General features: G+C 37.5%; 1 protein-coding gene across 1 annotated transcript in view; it reads right to left on the minus strand.

Moving 5' to 3' along the window:
• Positions 1-18,650, minus strand: part of SLC2A13 (solute carrier family 2 member 13) — a 140,264-nt gene that overhangs the window by 70,067 nt on the left and 51,547 nt on the right. The window contains exon 4 of the mRNA XM_021539109.3: positions 6,348-6,456. Within this exon, the coding sequence (XP_021394784.2) occupies positions 6,348-6,456 (109 nt within the window). The remainder of the gene's footprint in view (positions 1-6,347; positions 6,457-18,650) is intronic.

The raw sequence follows: 18,650 nt of genomic DNA on the forward strand, positions 1-18,650 counted from the left end.
TTGCCAGTAGAACTTCTGTTTACAGATCTCAGCAACTACTTTCCAATATTCAAAACAACCAATGCTCTAGGAAAACCTCATTTCAACGACCAGCTTATCATTATATAAATCTGTCATAACTGATAAATACATTTAGTAATTAATTATAAATCTCTATATTGCTGCCGATAATGAAAGAGTGGAGAAGGCTGCTACTACTTGTGCAGTAATTCACAAAATAAGGTATTTATTCAATGATCTTTAAGAAATGAAAAGATATTAGGATAATATTTGTCAGATATTATCCTAAGTTCCCTCTTCAGTATTTCATTTTGAAGACGTTAAAAAACTGGAATTTAAAGATGAGTTTCTGGGTCTTGACTTTCACCACCCCTCTGGGGATTCAGCTGCACACTGATGCCAAGCAGAAGCACCGGCGGGTTCTGAGGCTACAGTGAGGTGTTATCAGGTGTCAGCTCTCAAACTGCTGCACAACAGACCTTGCAATTAAATGGGAAATGGGCTTTCCACTAAACTCCTCTCTGGTCTCTATTCAACTCCAGAAGTATCCTGACTTCTTTTCCAGTCTCACTCCTATTTTCTTTCATTCTCTCATTCACATTCAGTACAATATTTTTTCACTTTTCATATTAATTGTTCGAATATTCTTATCTTCAAACCCTAAATTTCCACTTGTTACATAACCTCCTCTTGTCTTCTTTTGTCTTTTTCTTCTATTATCCAGCTTCTTTTCCCCCTCTCATTATTCTGAGCTTTTTTCCTTCTCCATATAGTATTTCATTCCCCTCCCTATTTCTTGCCAGCTGAAAAAAGATTATTCTTTTTATCATCCTTTTTTTCTGGTCTTTTGTTTGCTTGCATAAATTAAAAAAAGCAACACTGGTAGAGCTCAAAATCATCTGAGGATCAAATCCAAGCAGCAATACATTTTAGATGTGTATTCACTTTTAGGAGATGCAAAGATATCTCAGAAATAAAAAAAAAACATTTTATTAAATAGGAATAACAGATCATATACACCTTCAAAATAGCTTAGCAAAAATGCTGAAGGCCATATACTTTCCCTGTTGACACATTATACCACTTTCCTGTTGCAGAAAGTTTTTCTAACACAATGTGAAAAGATAATGGCCAATTACAAAATTAGTACCACATCAAACTTAGTGTTTCAACTGCAGAACAAAGTACTTTCTCTGGCTTTCATCAAGTCCACTTAAAGTATTGTGAGAGTAAGAATAATCAAGATGATACAGCTGTCTCTTCAATCTTAGCTCAGATTTATAGTCTTGAGGGCACAGGCAGTCTTTGGGAACAGACAACAAACCTCTCAAAGAGCAGCAGAATCTCCAGCACAGGTCATACCACCTGCAAGCAATTTTGTCAAGACAATACTGAACTCCCTCCAATTATGGCTAAATTACTGCCTAGCATTCAAGATAACTTGGGATTTTTTCCAAAATCTTTCTTCCCCATGGTTTGGAAGTATTTTAACTGCTACAAAGCTTCACATTACCAGAAATGTTTTCAGAAGTCTTGGTTTTGCAGGAACATGAGATAAAACATCCATTGATGGTTTTCACTACACAATGTGAAACAGTTCAAACCCTTCAAGTCCCCTCTTCCTTCTACCCACCCCCCCCCCCCAAAAAAAAAAAAGGAACTTCCTCAATTTTTTATCTTTTTTTTTTTTTTTTTTAATAAGAAACTGATCGGAAAAATTACTTTCAAGTTTTACCTCAAAATGATCCTCTTCCCCCAGGTTTTAACTATGGGCAACTTTGGGCTTGAAAATATCTTAACATCACTGATTTAACCAAGTTCTGGGATATATTACCATTACTATATTAAATTTCTAGTAACTACTCCCCTGGAACATTCCCTGTGAAGGAATATAACTTTCTTCACAAGGCTTTTCTCAGTCTCCTGCCAACCAGACTTGGGCTCCAGGCTTGAAACAATGAGCTTCTGTTTTTGACATGAGGAAACACTAGAATGGTAAGAAATTGAGAAGTTAAACCATTTCAGACCTGCTCACACATGTCTGAGAGATAAGAGATGCTTGTCTAAAATTGTATGACTTTAAGAGGTCAGTTAAGCTGGCAAAAGCCAGGACAAAAAGGAAACATTTGTTCTGCGTCAGGCACTGCATCAGACATCAGTAATACTCTTGTTCTTAAGGAGAAAAAAAGGAATCAAAGCTATAGGTCACCAAGCTTTATTCTTTTGCTGACTAAATTTATCATGCTAGATTTTTTTCCTGTGACAGTCACAACCTCCTTAGCCTATTTTTACATTTTGCTTCTCTTTTAGATCTACGTCCTCAATGCAGAGGTTGCTCCACATACTGTTCTCACCCATTCAGTAACATCCTGTTCCTGATTAGTTTCTGGTTCCTCACAGCTAGATGTTATACACACACATGTGTATAACAAATGTGATTCAAATATGATATGAAACTATTTCTGCGCAAAAACCAGATCAGTTTATTGCAGAATTAAAAAGGCTGAGCATAGCCTTCAACAATTCTTACAGCAATTCTTCTGGTTTTCCTCTCCCCATCCTGAAGAGAATTCCACCTACACATGGACTTCATTGCTCTCACTGGCTTCAATACTGATATCCAGTTTTTAACCAGAAAATTTATACCAGAATACTGAATTATTAAGCATGGAAGCTCTAGATTTTTATTATCACCATATGTTTCTTGCAGGTAATTTTAGCTTTTTAGCATCGCTTCTTCTACTGGGTACACTCAGTGACTATTTTTAGACCTCTGCAAAATTCCTGTAACACCCATAATTTTTGATTCAAGCTTTTGTTTACTAAAATTGATGAGTTACTCAGTAAAGCATATACAAACTGGGCAAGTATTAAATCATTCTACAATTGTGTTATTTTTTATGTTTTCATGTCCTTTTGTGATTTGATTACGGGGGTTTAAATGAGCTTTTCAGACACACACAAATTCACTCTGATAGCCTCACTTTTCTTACAGTAAAATACAAGATTAAACAAATAGCAGAAAGAGCAGAACTTTCAAGTCAGAAGATTAGAACAAGTCAGGGCCTATCATGGGAGCTGCCCTGTTAAGTGGTCAGAGAGCAACCAGAGGCAATTCTCTGCCATGGAAAGCCAGGCAACTGCAAGTTGGGGTCATCAGCCTCTTCTATGGCCTAAAAAGGGCCAACAAACAAGGATTTACAGTAGCACCAAAGGTACACTGAACATCTGCTGTCAAAATACTTTCCATATCTGTTTTTGAGAAACCACTGAAGGAAAGTCCACACAATACTAGACCCTCCAACCATAACCAATGCCTGCTTTCATGCTGCAAGAGAACAGCAATCCCAGAAGGACACAACTAAACATTATGAAGAGAAAACTAGTGCTTAGAGAGTTAATACAATCTGACAGTACCTTAAGGTACCACCTAATTACAGCATTAAAAGGCATTTACTGATTTCTATGCAAGCAAGCCATCAACAGACAGCTGCTTACTTATATTTGAAAAATGTCCTTTTGCAGGAGAATGTTTGTCTTGCATACCTGATAACTAAAAATTTTGTTATACTGGAATATTGAAATAAATTGAATATAGCAAATGGTTGACAATCCAGTCCTTTAACAACAGTGCCTTCATGTGTTTATTACAGGCATTTTATTATTTTAAAGCTAAGATTTAACCATATTTTATAGTTGTAATTCTGTCCTCCTACACATCCACAAGCAAATTAGGTCAATTCCAACCTATTTGTAAAACCTCCTATATAGAAAGCAGTTTGAGATTTTAAACCATAGTCAGTATAAAATAAACAGTCAACCTACCAGTGCCATAAGCCTTGTGAACTGTCCATTTCTTGTTCTAGCCTAATAGAGCATCTCAAAGTATTAAGATCCAAATTGTGAGAATGACTGTCCTTGGCCAGAGATTGCATGCACACCACATTTCGTAACATTTTAATAACGCTTATTATGTAAGTTTCCCTAATTAACTTCTAAATGTATTTCTACATTTGGCATCTGTAATATCCTGTGGCAATGAGTTCCAATATGTAATTATGTGTTGCATGAAAAAATGCTTATTTTAAACCTACTGCTGGGTAAGAGCTAGGAGTAACCAAAAATGTGTTAGAAGAAATGATGAGTAATCATGCTCTCCCCATCCTGTCCATAACATTGGTAGCTTTATATACCTCTTGTATTTCTTCTGACCTCATTTCTTTTCCAAGCTGCAGAGTTCTCATCATCCTGTTCAAACACAGGTATCTCTTTCCCCACATATAACCTGGTTTGCTCTTATTAAAAGAAAGGACATCTGCAGCTGTTTGCACTACTCCAGCTGGACCATGGATGTTGTCATGATGTTTGTATAGAACAATAATGCAACTGCAAGCCCTCTTTTTTGAGCAGTAACAACTTAGACTGCCATGCATGTTAGTTACTCAGTTCCCTCCTGCAGGCATTATTGAATAACATTGTATAGTTAATGCACTTGCCATTCCACTAATTTGCTATCTTGCATTATCTTCTCACAACTCTTCACGTTCACAGATTTGGGGGATCTTTATATTGTCAATGCTGTATAAATCTAAGCTGCTATTTTGTTGTTTAGCTGCTTTCACAGATTTATTAAAGCAGCAAAGATCTTCATATAGATCTTCGTAGGAGTCTATTCTTGGTTTGTGATAACTGATCTTCTATTCTCATCCTTTTTTCTCCTACCTTAAATTGTTATTTACCTGACAGGACTTCTCACCTACTTATAACTATATGATTTCTTCAAGTAAGTTCTTTGGCTGCAGCTGTCATGGTTGCTTAAAATGGTTAATCCACGTGGGATTTACAGTTCTAACACAACCACGGACTCACATCCAAGCAAGCTGTAATCTGTCTACAACTATCATGCTGGCTCTTCTTTGTTGTTTTATATTGGACGTGTACAGATCATTTTTTGTATTTATTAACACACGGCTTATTTGATTCTATGAAGTTTTAATTAATTTTTACAAAGACAGAAATAAAACTTTCTGGGCTGTAGCTTCATGTAAATTATACTACATTTCCAAATTCAGTGATTATGGATGCAAATTACTCGAGACCTGTTGAGTGTACCCTGATTAATTTGTAATTTTTTAATCAGCTTGCTATAGACGTTTTCCCCTAATACTTGAGTGTCAAGCAGACTACCTGAGACATCTTAAGTAGACGCTAGTGAAAAAAGCTTCATATACCCTCTATAATTAACACAAATGCAAAAAGGGTCTTTGTGAGATTTGGTGCTAAATACTTATCCTCTGCTAGTGTACTGCTGATGTCTTGATCCTTTCTGGTCCTGGAGACTGTTAGGTTTCTTGCTTCTGATGTGTCTGAAAAATTTATCAAAGCTCTTTCTGTGCCTTTCTTCTGGCTTTCACACATAACTTAGCAGTTTTGTGTCCCAGTGTTTCCCACATTGGCCTACAATTCCTACTTGATGAAGTCTTTCTTTACCTGTTAGAGATTTCCTTCCTTTGCAGTTTAATAACACTCAGTCTGGGGCATTTTTTCTTCCAGTATGGCAGATGGCAGTGTTTACTCTAACATTTAATATGGTAGCTCTTGATATCACTAAAAGCTTATCCTTTAAGCTGTTTCTTTTAACAATTTCCTAACATGTATGTTCCCTTAGGCATAATTTTCTCTGTAAAATGTTATGGCAACATATTTTACACTCGCTCTTAAAACAATATGGCAACTATATTCATTATGATTAGTCCTGTAGGGTGGCCCAACAATAATTTCATCTTAAACAAGGCCTTGCACATTGCACATTTGTCAAGAGCTACTCCTGTTATGTGCTGACAGCTTGCCAGAAAACCCAATACATCATTCTTCACTTTCACATTTACTGAGTCCTCATACACATAACAAAACCCTGTAAAAACAGGAAATGTTTCTTCCCTCAGCATCCTTTAGCACATCACAGTAATGTTCCACCTAATTTACATGGTTAATCTAACCCTCACCTTACTGTGATCTATTTGCACACATATTCAAACAATAAATGTGCTCTCTTGTCCAGATATACATAGCCTTGACCATAAACCCTAACACAATAATGCATCTCTCAGAGCATAGTTTGTATTCTCATGTCCATAAAAATGTTTACCCTATACCAACATCCTCTTGCACCCATTTACTGTGATGCCAAATATGTCAACATCTGGATTTCAAACCAGCATTCCAGCTCTCACACTCAATTTTTCACCTTTCAGACTTTGTCCAGAAGACCATCTATACTGCTAATGGTCTAACTGATTTTTTTTTTTCTAATTCTTTATAAAAAGAAGCAATTGGGAAATACATACATGACGGTGTTAATCCCTGACAGTTGTTGAAACATCTGCAGACCACAACCCACAATTAAGGCTCTTCGAGTTGGAGGGTATGTTAGCATTCTGCAGATCACAGGTCCAGCTTAAAAAAAAAACAAGACAACAACAAAAAAAATACATAATAGTTCTTAAGTGATCGCTGTCAAGACAATGTTGCCAGGCATAGCAGACTTTGCACCTTAGTTTCAAGCAAATTTGTATTATTTCAATTATTTCTGAACAATTTGGTCATTTCAGTTCTGCTTTTCTGCACTGTACTACAAAGAGTATTATCAGGAAGCCCAAGCAAAAAAATGAAACCATTTTTGTACAGTGTCTACTACTGGTGTGAAATGTACAGCTCTCCTTATATCACACTGACAGGTTACACATCAGCTGCAACTGAATGTACTCAAAAGTTACCACATAACATCACTCTTGTTTCCTTTCTAAAAGCTTCCAGAGTTATTGAGAGGTTATTTCAGAAATGCCATTACTCACTGCTCAGGTCTAGATACTGGAGATGAAGTGTTCTCCTTAGTCCCCAAAAGACCCAATTTCCACAGACCAGTTGCAGGTGTGGGTACTTTGAAGGCACGGGATAGATCTATTCTGCACAGTTCAAAGGCCAGTGGAGGGAGCAGAAATTAATTACATTTATTCTATACCTTTGGTAGCAATGGCATAAGGCTGAATTTAAGATTCAATGAAGAAAAAAAAACGCACAAACACTTCTGGTTAACAAGCTCTAAACTCTAAGACTTTTAAAATATCCTATTAATAATAATAAAAAAACAATAATACAGAAGGCTATGGGATAATAAGCAAAAATTTAAAATCCCTGACCACAGAATCTACTTGAACTTCTCTATGCCTAGAGTAGTGTTTTTAGTGCTTTTTCACTAGTACAGTCTGGTGAAAAATTCTGTGTTTTATACAGCTTGTCACATCTAGTATACTCACTCAGAACATCTAATCACGATATGAATAAGTCAAAATAGTTGCCATCAAAGAAAAATAAAAGAGAGGTGAAGGGGATCGACATTTTTATATTTTCAGTGTTTTCTGAATATACAGATAATATCAGAATTATTGATTTAGTAAAAAACCTTATATGAGTCTGTTAGTAAAAAGAATTTATTTGCAGAATTTCAGCTTCAGATAGCTGGTAAGCTAAGAAGAGTTTCAAGAGTTGGACAAGAAGAGGGTTTAAATAACATTTTCTTCATTGAAAGAGCATCAGACCTGCTTAAGAAAAGCTTATTTTCATTTAAAATTATAGTATTTCTAATTCATATATTAATTGTATCATCATTTAACTTTGTTCCTTTAATATCAGAATACAGCCTGAAAAAATTTCTAGCTGGTTTCGAAGTAGTACTAACATTCAGACAGCACACAGTCCCACATGTCCTGCCATTTAGCCACATCATTACCTCAAAAAGTCTCCAAGTAAAATCAAGTGACAGATATAGTCAATCCATAGATTTCATATGATATTCTCAGGCAAGACACATGAGCTCAGTGGGCTGACAAGGATTCCATACTCAAAAGTGGCATTTCCTCAGTGGAAAAGCACCAAAGTCAGCTGCTAGCTAGCAGTATTCCAGAGCTCAAATTTCAGAAAGAAAAAACATTTACTAATACATGTACCCATGAAGTTTAATTCACAAACAACAGCCCTAAGGTTCTCATGCCCTGCATCACACCTGAGCACCAAGTCTTTGGACTTAAAAAACTTATCTGGCAACTGATTCTGCAGCATCTGTTGTAAATCCAGGCAGCTGAATGCCTATGAGAGATCTTTCATTCTTCATAAACTCTGTATAAGGTCCTTAACTGAGCTGAAAATCTATCTTTATTTTCAAGGGACATTTTAGACAATTGACATCATTAATGATCCTGCTCATTGAATAAGCTGGAACTCTACAGCAGGGACTGTTAGGAAAGGAGGCAGAAATGTCCTAAGGAGATGATGCAAGAATTTTAATAATTCCTGAACCACTCAGCTATTTGATAGATGTTTATAAAACTTTATTCACAATAGAGCATTGTGCAAGACAATTGGGAAGAAGCAACTAAAATGTAGAGTGAGAAAAAACCGCAGCTGCTCTCAGACAATGGTTTGCAATTCAGAAGGAGTTGGAAAAAAGTAACTCAAAAAGCTCCATCACACAAATCAGTTTGTGCATCTGAAGTGCAGCCCTGCAGAAATGCTGAGACCACATGGTGAAATTTAGACCTTTATGTCAGAATTTTACACATTAGACCTTTAGAACATCCAGTCAAGCTAAATTTGGTAAGTACTTGAAATTTTTCAGACTTCTGTTTAATTTTATCAGAAAAATTATGCTAAAAACTATAATACTCAACTTTGCATTTAAAAAGTTTTGCTCCAAATATGTACCATGGCAACCACCACATACCAATAGGCATACACAAAATTAAAGGATTTTCTTTCATAAAATCCACAGCCTTCAGGTTTACAAACCAATAAATTGAATGAAAGAAATAAAGAAACTGCTAATCTCTGTATTAAAGGAGCTTCACAAACTCAAAAGCCCAAAGGACTTTGACTGTGAAATAAATGGTCTTATAACAGCAAATGAGAGTGAAACTTTTTATTAAAACTATCTAGATTTGAAACCAGCTATACTATATTTGCATTTTCTTATCAGCAATCCTTCCATCCATATTGTTGAGTTAATATGTTGCCATGTTCTTAAAAATAAACAACTCTATGCATCCTATGGATTTTAGTAACAGAAAATGGGTTTCAACTAAAAAATGAAAACCAAAACAAATTAAATACATTTTTCTCCTGAAAATAAGTCTTCGGAAAACTTAAATGGTACTTCAGAAGTTTCTGATAACTGTTAAATATGCTGTTAGTTATGACAACAGATTAAAATAGCACTAAACAATAAAACCATTACACCTATAAAAAATGGAACAACTTAACTGCCCATAGAACTAGAAGGAAACAGATTATTTAAACATATGCCACAGCAAAAAAATATTTGGCAATTTTTATAAAGAACAAAATAGGTATTTGTCTCCAAAAAGTCAATGTTTTTGTTAGTGATACTTCTGCCTTAATTGTTGTTGTTTTCTTTTCATCTAAGATATTTAGACATATTACTGCATCAGAATCACTTGATTTGAACTTGAGAAAACACCAAGATGCCTGTTTTCCTTCTTCTAATCTGTAAATAAAAATGAAGTCAGAATAATGAGACCTCCTAATGCCTTGATGAATTTAATGAGAACAGATTTGGTTGGACTTATTGTGCTGTTGTTTCTGGTAATTACTTTAACTGAGGTAAAATTCTTTAACACATAATATTTACAAAGGTTCAAAACATGCTAAAGTAAAGGGCAGATGGACCTTCCTCTATGCAAAACAACAACATGAGATAAAGAGCAATGGAAAAACAAGGATACTGCTGAAGGTGACATTGCTTGAAGTGGTGATACACGAAGTGGATTGCTGTGATCCAAGTACATATTTCATAGCACAATCTGTCTACCAAAATAGAATTCATCCTTATAAGCAAAAAGCAAAAATAGAATTGGGAAGTTTAGCTTCATATCCAAAAAACCCCTTATTAGCTTACACTGAGCTAAACAGGGAAGGAGAAGCTGTTCTTGTCAAAACATTACTTCTGAAAGTGAGTGATACTCCAAACATTATATTTTATAACTGGTTATCTGAAACTTTTAATGGCAGCTTCCTATATTTTAGCAGTTATCTTTGTTACTAGGCATAATTCCCAAGTTAGGCTTGGGAATTATGAATCACCTGGTAAGGCATTTTGATTTTCATCTGTATGAGCAAAATGGATTGTATGGCACTTATAAGAGCCTGGGTAAGATCCACAGCCAACTAAAAGATGAGATGATTTTCAAAGGCAACACAACAAAAACCCTAGTTCTAAACTGAGCTTATATAATGAAAGCTAAAAAGTAGAAAAATTGGTATTAATGAAGTCTTAATATCTCCTTCTCAAAAAGGACTGCAATCATTTCCAGGAAAAAAAGAAATTATAGTATAGACATAAAACCAACTTAAAAGTCCCACAGCAAAGGCAGGCAGACATCTGGTGCCTGGAAACCTTGTGATTCCCCATCCTTCAAATTATTAGTAGAATAACGGGACAGATTTCGCAGCCAGAAATCTATGGTTAGAGACTGGGCCCTGCCAAAGTCATTTGCAGGTTCAAACATTCTTCTGCCAGCTCATCTAGGTAACAGCTTGTAGCAACAGCTTAAAACCTTATAGGGCTCCTGCCAGCATTTTGTACTCTTTGCATTTCCAAAAAAGGCAGGCTTAGCCAAGCAACAACACAGCCACTCACCAGTTTAGCATCAATTAATCTAAAAATTCAGATTAGCTTTCCGGATCTTTCTTATTCAAATGCCCTCTCTTCCACTCAAGGAACTGGTCTACAGCAGGGACCAGGAAAGAAAGTTTGGGCTGGTGATCTCAATAACAAAGGAAAAACATGGGAATTATTTCTGGTTTTCCCTTCCTTACAAAACGACAGCTTCCAGCCCAGCTTTCTGTGCATCACCTGCAGAACCTTCCTGCAGAATCTCTCTTCACCTATGACTCCTACTCTAAAGCACTTATAGCTAGGTATTATTCCCTGTATAAGAATAATATACTAAAGTTCACTTTTCTTCCCCTTGCCTATTACATTATTATATCCTAGAAGTATCAACTTCATTAATTTTTCCTTTCTGTAAAATTGAACAAATCAAAATAAAATAGAATTAGCTTTAAGATCAAAATTGCATTAATTATCCTGTGAAGATACAAAACAATTTTACTTTAGTACCATGCTCTTCCTCACTATCTAATAATGTTTCCAGTAACATTGGAAGAACCACTCCCAGCACTACAAGAAAATTCCTACCTCATATAGTTTGTTAACCCTTTGAGAAAGCCTGAGACTTTTTTCCTTCTTTTTTTCTTACAGCACAGATTCTCATCAGCCAAGAAGGGAAAAATACTGTCAGCTTGCCTAACAGCTGAGTCTTAGCATTTTTCAGCTTTCCACAACAAAACCATCCAATGGTTTGCATACAGACTGGAAGAAATACTCATTTGGAACAGCCTTGCCAAGAAAGATTTAGGGATTCTCCTGGATGGAAAGCTGAAAAATGACCTGGCAATATATGCACACAGGCCAGAAAGCCAAAAGTGTCTGGGGCTGCATCCAGAGCAGCGTGGGAGCAGGGTGAGGGAGGGGATTCTGCCCACCTACCCTCATGAGACCTCACTAGAAGTGCTGTGTCCAGCTCTCGGGTCCCCACACGAGACAAACACTGAAGCACAGCAGGTCCAAAGCAGCAGCAGGATCAGGGCACAAAGATGACCAGAGAGCTGGAGCACCTCTCCTACAAAGACATGCCAAGAGAGATGGGGTTGTTCAGCCTAGAAAAAATAGGTTGTTCAGCTCTGGGGAGATGTTATGGCAACCTTTTAGTACCTAAAGGCTTATAGAAAAGAGGGAGAGGGATTCTTTGCATGAGCAGATAGTGGTAGGACTAAGAGGAATGGTTTTGAACTAAAAAGAGAGAGATTTAGATGAGCTATTAGGAAGAAATATTTTACTGTGAGGGTGGTGAGATACTGGAATGGGGTTGCCCAGAGAAGCTGTGGATGCTCCATTCCTGGAAATGTGCAAGGCCAGGTTGGATGAGGCTTTGAGCAACCTGGTCTTATGGAAGATTCCCTGCCCATGCCAGAGGGGTTGGGACTAGATGATATTTAAAGTCCCTTTTAACTCAAACCATTCTGTGATTCTATTCTAACCAGACAGCTTGGTCAAAAAGGGGAAAAAAAAGCTAATGAGATATAACCACCTAGATTCTAGAAAATTAGGTGGTGCAAGGAGGTTTCCCATGCCTAGATGAACTGGAAGGGCTTTTTTTGTTTGCTCAGGAAACCTGGATTTCAAATAAATGCTCTTTCAAATGATCTTTTTTAATCCACACATTGTGAAAAGAAAGTCTAATATAGATTTTTTTTTTGTTTTGACAGCAAGTTCAGTTGGTCTTTGGGAGTTCTGAAAATAAAGACATTTTCTTTTATCTGTAAAAGGAAAAAATCTTTTCTTTGATACCACATTCTTTGATATAAAGCTTTGGTGATGGAAAATCTATATGACTGAGTGATTGCACAAAAGCAGCAGCAATTAATAGCACCTCTGAATAGAACAAGAAGCAGTAGCAAGTAGGGAAGCAAAAAAAAGGGACTGCGTTTTGGGTCTGTATGACTTGTTCTCTATAGAAAACAGAATCTGCTGTGATTAAGTCCTTTAAAACTAGAGAAACCACAACAAAACAGACAACAAAGAGTGGCCATTTATGTGATGCCAGAGAGAGCTGAGAGAAGTGGCCACAGTGACCAACAAGAATCTGCACTGTGATACTGTCAGACCTGTGGAGTGGGGGAATGAGTCAGGGCAAGGTTTTCCTGTTTCACTGACATGAAAATTGGGCTGGGAACAGAGAAAAGCAAGGATCACATTACGATTTATTTCTGGCTGTGGAAAATACCTTAGAAATAAGGCAGCAAACACTAAGGCAGACTTGTGTATAGCTGCAGTCTGTAAATCAGCATTTATTTTTTAGGGTCTGCTCCAGAACTCCTGCCTTACACAGGGAACAGTTATGTGACCCTCACTTAAAGCTGCAGAAAGCAGAGGAGGAAAGATAAGATGACGTAGGAGCATTACGCAGGCACCAACCAAAATAAGCCAAGCGTTGTAACAGCCTGAAGGGCTTCCCACCCCACTCTCTCATCAACTAGTGAAGTACAGGGCAGAGCATTTAGCAACCTGGAATTAGAATGCTTTTTTTTTTTCCTTTTAAATTGAGGAAAGGGACTTAACAAAAAACTGCAGTCAGGGCAGCTTCAGGACTGCTATTTTTTTAGGGGTGTGTGTTGCTGTTGCTATTCCTTTTCAATTAAAAGAGCACCAAAAAAGCTGATGACTCAAGAGTTCCCCCCTAGTCAGTAGTCTACTCTCAAGCCTATCTTCCCAGCTGTTACTGTATTAACACCTATATAGATATTGTATTTTATTTTCTGGACAATACACTTCAAGCCTTACATTTTTTGCAATTTGTTTCTGCCAAAAATCTTGGTTTAGTGATATTATTTTGCCCCCTCTATCCCTTGTTTCTAAATGAAATAGCTTTATTTCTGCCTGAAGGCAGTAGTTTAACAGTAAAAACATATTTATACTTCTTGCCCTTCAAAAGAATGAGACTCAGGAACCCATTCCCAGGAGGGAACAGGGAAAAAGGAAATTTTAATAGAACTGAAAAAGGAGCCTGGAGGTCACTGAAAGTCTCCATGGGAATTTATTAATACAATCAGTTGTCCACTCTAATATTTTGCCTTATTAATAGCATATTTAGCTTAGACCATCGCCTTAAAAAATGTGTAAAAACCCAGTTTATCCAGGCACCTAAAAAAATCCTCTCACTTTTTTAAACTCTTATGCTAACAGCATCTGAATTTCATTAAAAAGAAAAAGAAAAAAAGTTAAAATACTGATGAGATCCACATTTAAACAGATTGTAAAAATCTGCTTTGAAATCAATACAATTTTAGCACAGCTCAGCTGAATTCCAAAACCTAGAGAGAAAAGAGAGAAAAATCAAAGTCACAGTAGGTTAAAGTGCTATAACTTTGGCTTCCTAAGAACAGGACATCACCATCAATGGATATATAGTTAACAGACAGCACAGCAAAACAGTGAGTATCTGAAAATAGTACGTCTTAAGAAACTGCTTCAACTTTTTTATTTTAAGGAAAGCATTTGAAGTTGGGCACATAGCTGAGTTTCACCGAATGTTGCTATCATGCTGGCATGGTAGTGTGGAGGAAGGGTTTTAGAAAGGCCTTGGGAATGGGAAACTGAGGAAAAGATACACTTATGTATGCCCCATTGTTTCGCTTCAGCATTTCTCTGTGAACCCCCTTCTCCCCACCCCTGAGCAGTTCCTATTGGACCTGGCCCCTGGGGTGGTTCTGATGTGCCTTAGCTGAACACTGTCTCTATTGTTTAGACCTTATCTCTAATTTTGCTGTATAAAACTGTATCTGGGCAATAGCCCGGGGCCTTTGGTCCCTGCAACGCTTCAGGCAATACAATCTCTCTGGACAAGCATACCATTGGTCTCTCTGGGTCTCTTTATCTCAAATCCTAGCGGCGACTGAGGCAGCGCCGCAGCTCGGACCGTGCTAACCCAGCCCTGCCTGGTGAGCCCAGGGCAGCGGGACCGCGGAAAACCCCGGCCCCGGAGGGGACAGCTAGCCGGAGGGTCCCGGGGGACAGCCACAAGGGACCCCCGGAAGCCGCAACTGAAGACAGAGTGACAGATACACATCTAAATATTTCACCAAACTGCAGCCCAAGATCACACCTTACCTCAAGGTACTAGTTAATTTATTGCATTTTAGTATTAACCAACTCATATCAGAAACACCCAGGGCTCTAAGGCAACCATTACCACGTTTTTCATCACAGAGGGCCAATCACATTCTGGGAGGAGGAGCAGGAGCATTGTCAGCATGTCAAGAAAACATTTTTTGCTCTCTACCCTGCAGCTGCAAGCCCTGCAGCAGGAGCAGCACATCCCAGTGTTGCCTGAGCCTGGAGCAGAACCACCAAGGTGGGTGGATTGAAACACATGACATACAAGCAGATGCTGAAGCAGTTGGGATCATTCCACTTTGAAAGAGAATGTAAAGGGAAAAGGTTCTGCTGTCTACAGACACCTAGCAGAGGAGCAAGGAGAAAATAGATCCAGGCTTCTCAGAGGTGTGCAAGGGTAAAACAAAGGAAACAGGTAAGTTGGGATGGAGTAAATTTGGCCCAGATGTGAAATCTGCTTATTTTGTAACATGGAAATGAAAAAACACAGAAAGAGAGATGCAAACAGGTCATGGTCAAAAACTTCACTGATAAAGTTCCTGCACAATCTGCTCTAATTTATTCTGTTTTGATTAAGGATTGGATTAGAGAACTTTCAGATGTCATACACAAGATTTGTACATGAAACATACATCATTCCTAAGATCTGTGATGGTACTAGTTATTACAACCAGTACTAATGAAAAAGTAGGTTTGGCACTTTTCATGGTAATCTTAAATAACAGTGACTGAAAAGCATCATTACATACAAATCCTGTAAAACTCAGTCATCTCCATACTGCCAACAGCTGATGTTTTGCAGTTTCAGTACTAGGCTTCATTAATCAAGAACCTGTCAGTCACACTTGACTGACAGCTTTTACCCTGAATTTGTAATCTCTGCAGAAGATACAGATCAATATTGAAAACAGCAAGTGTAGAATACTAAACTGATGACTTCCATAACTGTATGAAATATGACCAAGAAATAAAGGAGAGCGTATTTCATCTTTTTAATTTATAAAAGGGGCTTATGAGATAGATGGGGAGAGACATTGTACCAGGGTCTGGAGTGAAAGGACAAGATGTGACTGTTTTAAAGTACAAGAGTGTAAATTCTATTGGATATAAGAAATAAATTGTTTACTATTAGGGTGGTAAGGCAGTGGAACAGGTTGCCCAGAAAAGCTGTGGATAACCCATCCCTAGAAGTGTTCAAGGACAGGTTAGATGTGGGGTTGAACAACCTGGTCTTGGGGAAGGTGTACTTGCCTATGGCAGGGGTTTGGAACAGGACCTTTAGAGATAGTCAAGTTCTCGATAGAAAGGACAATCAGAAAGGTTGTATTAAATTATTTAGAGATCTGAGACCCATTTTTTCAAGAAGATACAGGAATTCTGGGATATTTCCTCATAATTTCAGTGAAGTAGATTTTTATGCTGCTTTTCAACCCTTTCCAAGTTAACCATTATCTAAAAGAAATTACACTACCTGAAGTCAAACATGCTGCAGACAAACATCAAATACTCTTGAACATCCAAGTGGAAGTATGTGGTCAGCAACAAGTGGTTACCAAATAGCATTTCAGTGTCCCAAGAAGCACATGTCTAAATTTGAAGGAAAAACTACCACTAGCATAGCTGAAATTTCAGATAACCTTTTTGGTTCCAGGGCAAATTGTAGATTTCTCACCCATGACCAGCCATAAAGATTACCTGTGGCACAGAGAAGAGACAGAATTTTACTCAGATATGCATATCCCCTACAATGCACAGGAGCTACTTTTCCAGGATGTTTAACCACTTGCCAGAGGCAAAACAACTTCTTATGAAAAACAGATATTTAAAGGATAAGCACTAAAATAAACAGGAAAAAAAAATCAAGTCCTAGGTCCTGTTTAACTAAAAAAGGGAGAGGGCAATTACTTAACTTAGATTTTGTGAGGCTGCAGAGAGTGACGAATGTAAAAGACAAATCTGCTTCATATCACCAGTGAGTTACAACAGTCTGGTTGGCATTGGATTGGGTCAGGAAACAATTAAAGTTAATTTTCAGTGTCAGATAGAAGAAGCAGCTGCATCTTTCTGTGGATACAGAAAATATTTTCATGTTTCTCAGCAAAAGCATCATTGCCTAACTGTGCCTTCTGCCAGCTGCCACCAGCCTTTTGAGCAGGCTGAAGGAAAAATTCTTGTAACTTGTAAACAAAAACTGTAAACAAAAATATAGGGAGTGCAAAGCTGAAAAAAAGCTGTGGAATTCAAGCTACCAGTGTTTTAGATTGGATTTCCAAATACCTCCATTCACTGACTTTGTGTTTGCTGGCTTTCTCTGAGATGTCACTTAGTCACTAAGACAAATCACCACTGCTAATCTGAGAAGCTAATTAACTTCAATTCTCCACTTATATACAGCTTTATGAACTTTGTACCTACACAGCCAGGTAAAAGACACCAGCAGACAATCATTGAAGAAGGAAAAAGCAAAATATGTCTGCAGTCATAAATGCATTTCTGCAAGTGTGCCAGAGATAACTACCAGCCAGCAAATGCATACATTAATCACTGTTCAAGTACCTTAACATTCATCTAAAGGGAATGGTGGATATTTAAAATCAAATAAAGTAAAACTTGCAGAGTAATACTAAGACACGATTTGATCTCTGCATCTGGCACACTCAACTACAAGCAAGCTACAAGAAAAGTTTGGCTGTTGCCTGGTAACTTGGAGATGAATTCCACCACAAAAGAAAGTAATTCCCTTAGGGAGAGAAAATATTATGAAATCCTCCTACTCTTGGAGAAGTGCTAAGTTGGACAGAGGTAAGAGAAGGATACACATAACCCCTGCCCTCAATTATCTTTCAGGTAACAATATGCCTGCACACTAAACAACACAATATATTTTAACAGAGAAGATCACTCATTTGTAAAGAGAATTAATTCCTCTGGGCATTGCACAGTTTAGGAAGCAGTATGACCGTGTGCATCTCAGCAAGTAAGGCAGAGCAGTAGCAGGGATCACCAGGTCAAAGCTGTTTGAAGCTGAGGTCAGAGATGTTCAGGACATGTCATTTTTAGGTTTTATGTCTAACTAGATTTAGGCCAGTCCCCTAAGCAGAATATTGCCGTGCATGGACTGTTAGAAGCTGCCCTGAGATTATCACTGATTTAAACCTTCACATCTCCAACAGAATCCAAGCACATAGAATGAATCCCTGGAGCAGAACTGTGGTTTAACATTCCCTGGAGGAAGTTACTCCATGGGAATTGACACCACATTTTGATCTTATCAAAAACTATGTGGGGATGGCAATGGGAGATGTGAGAGACTCACTGCAGAGCTCCTGCTGCTCAAAGGCAAAATGCTAATGCAGCTGCAGTCAATGCATCTTCTACTGAGAGCAGCTAGAATGATTCTGTACAAATCACACTAGGAAAAAAGCAATTATAAACTGCTCATATGAACTATTACATTTTAATTAAAATTAATTTGGAAGAAATATAGGACAAAATTAATTCAGTATTTTGTAACATTAGCACAATGTATTCAATCGTGCAGCAGCTCCCTAGAGGTCTGAGTTTTGGGAGTTTTTTCCTGTCTTTTTTTAGTTTCCTCCTTATTATTAGTTTTGCATATTCAGTATAAAACCTGAGAAGCACATCATGTCCTTCATCATTACTGTTCGTAGCTTTTGACAAGAAACAGAAGAATGCTTTTTTTCTGCAGAGCAATTTTTTTTCTTTTTGCAGAAGAATTGTAAGGTCCTATTCCCCTTACTAGGGCTGTACATATTTTTAAACAAGCCTAGTAAATAGTGATATAAAACATGAGGGCTGGGTTAGCAACAGCAGAAAAATA

The sequence above is a fragment of the Lonchura striata genome, chromosome 5 (assembly GCF_046129695.1).
Source record: "Lonchura striata isolate bLonStr1 chromosome 5, bLonStr1.mat, whole genome shotgun sequence".
Lineage (NCBI taxonomy): Eukaryota > Metazoa > Chordata > Aves > Passeriformes > Estrildidae > Lonchura > Lonchura striata.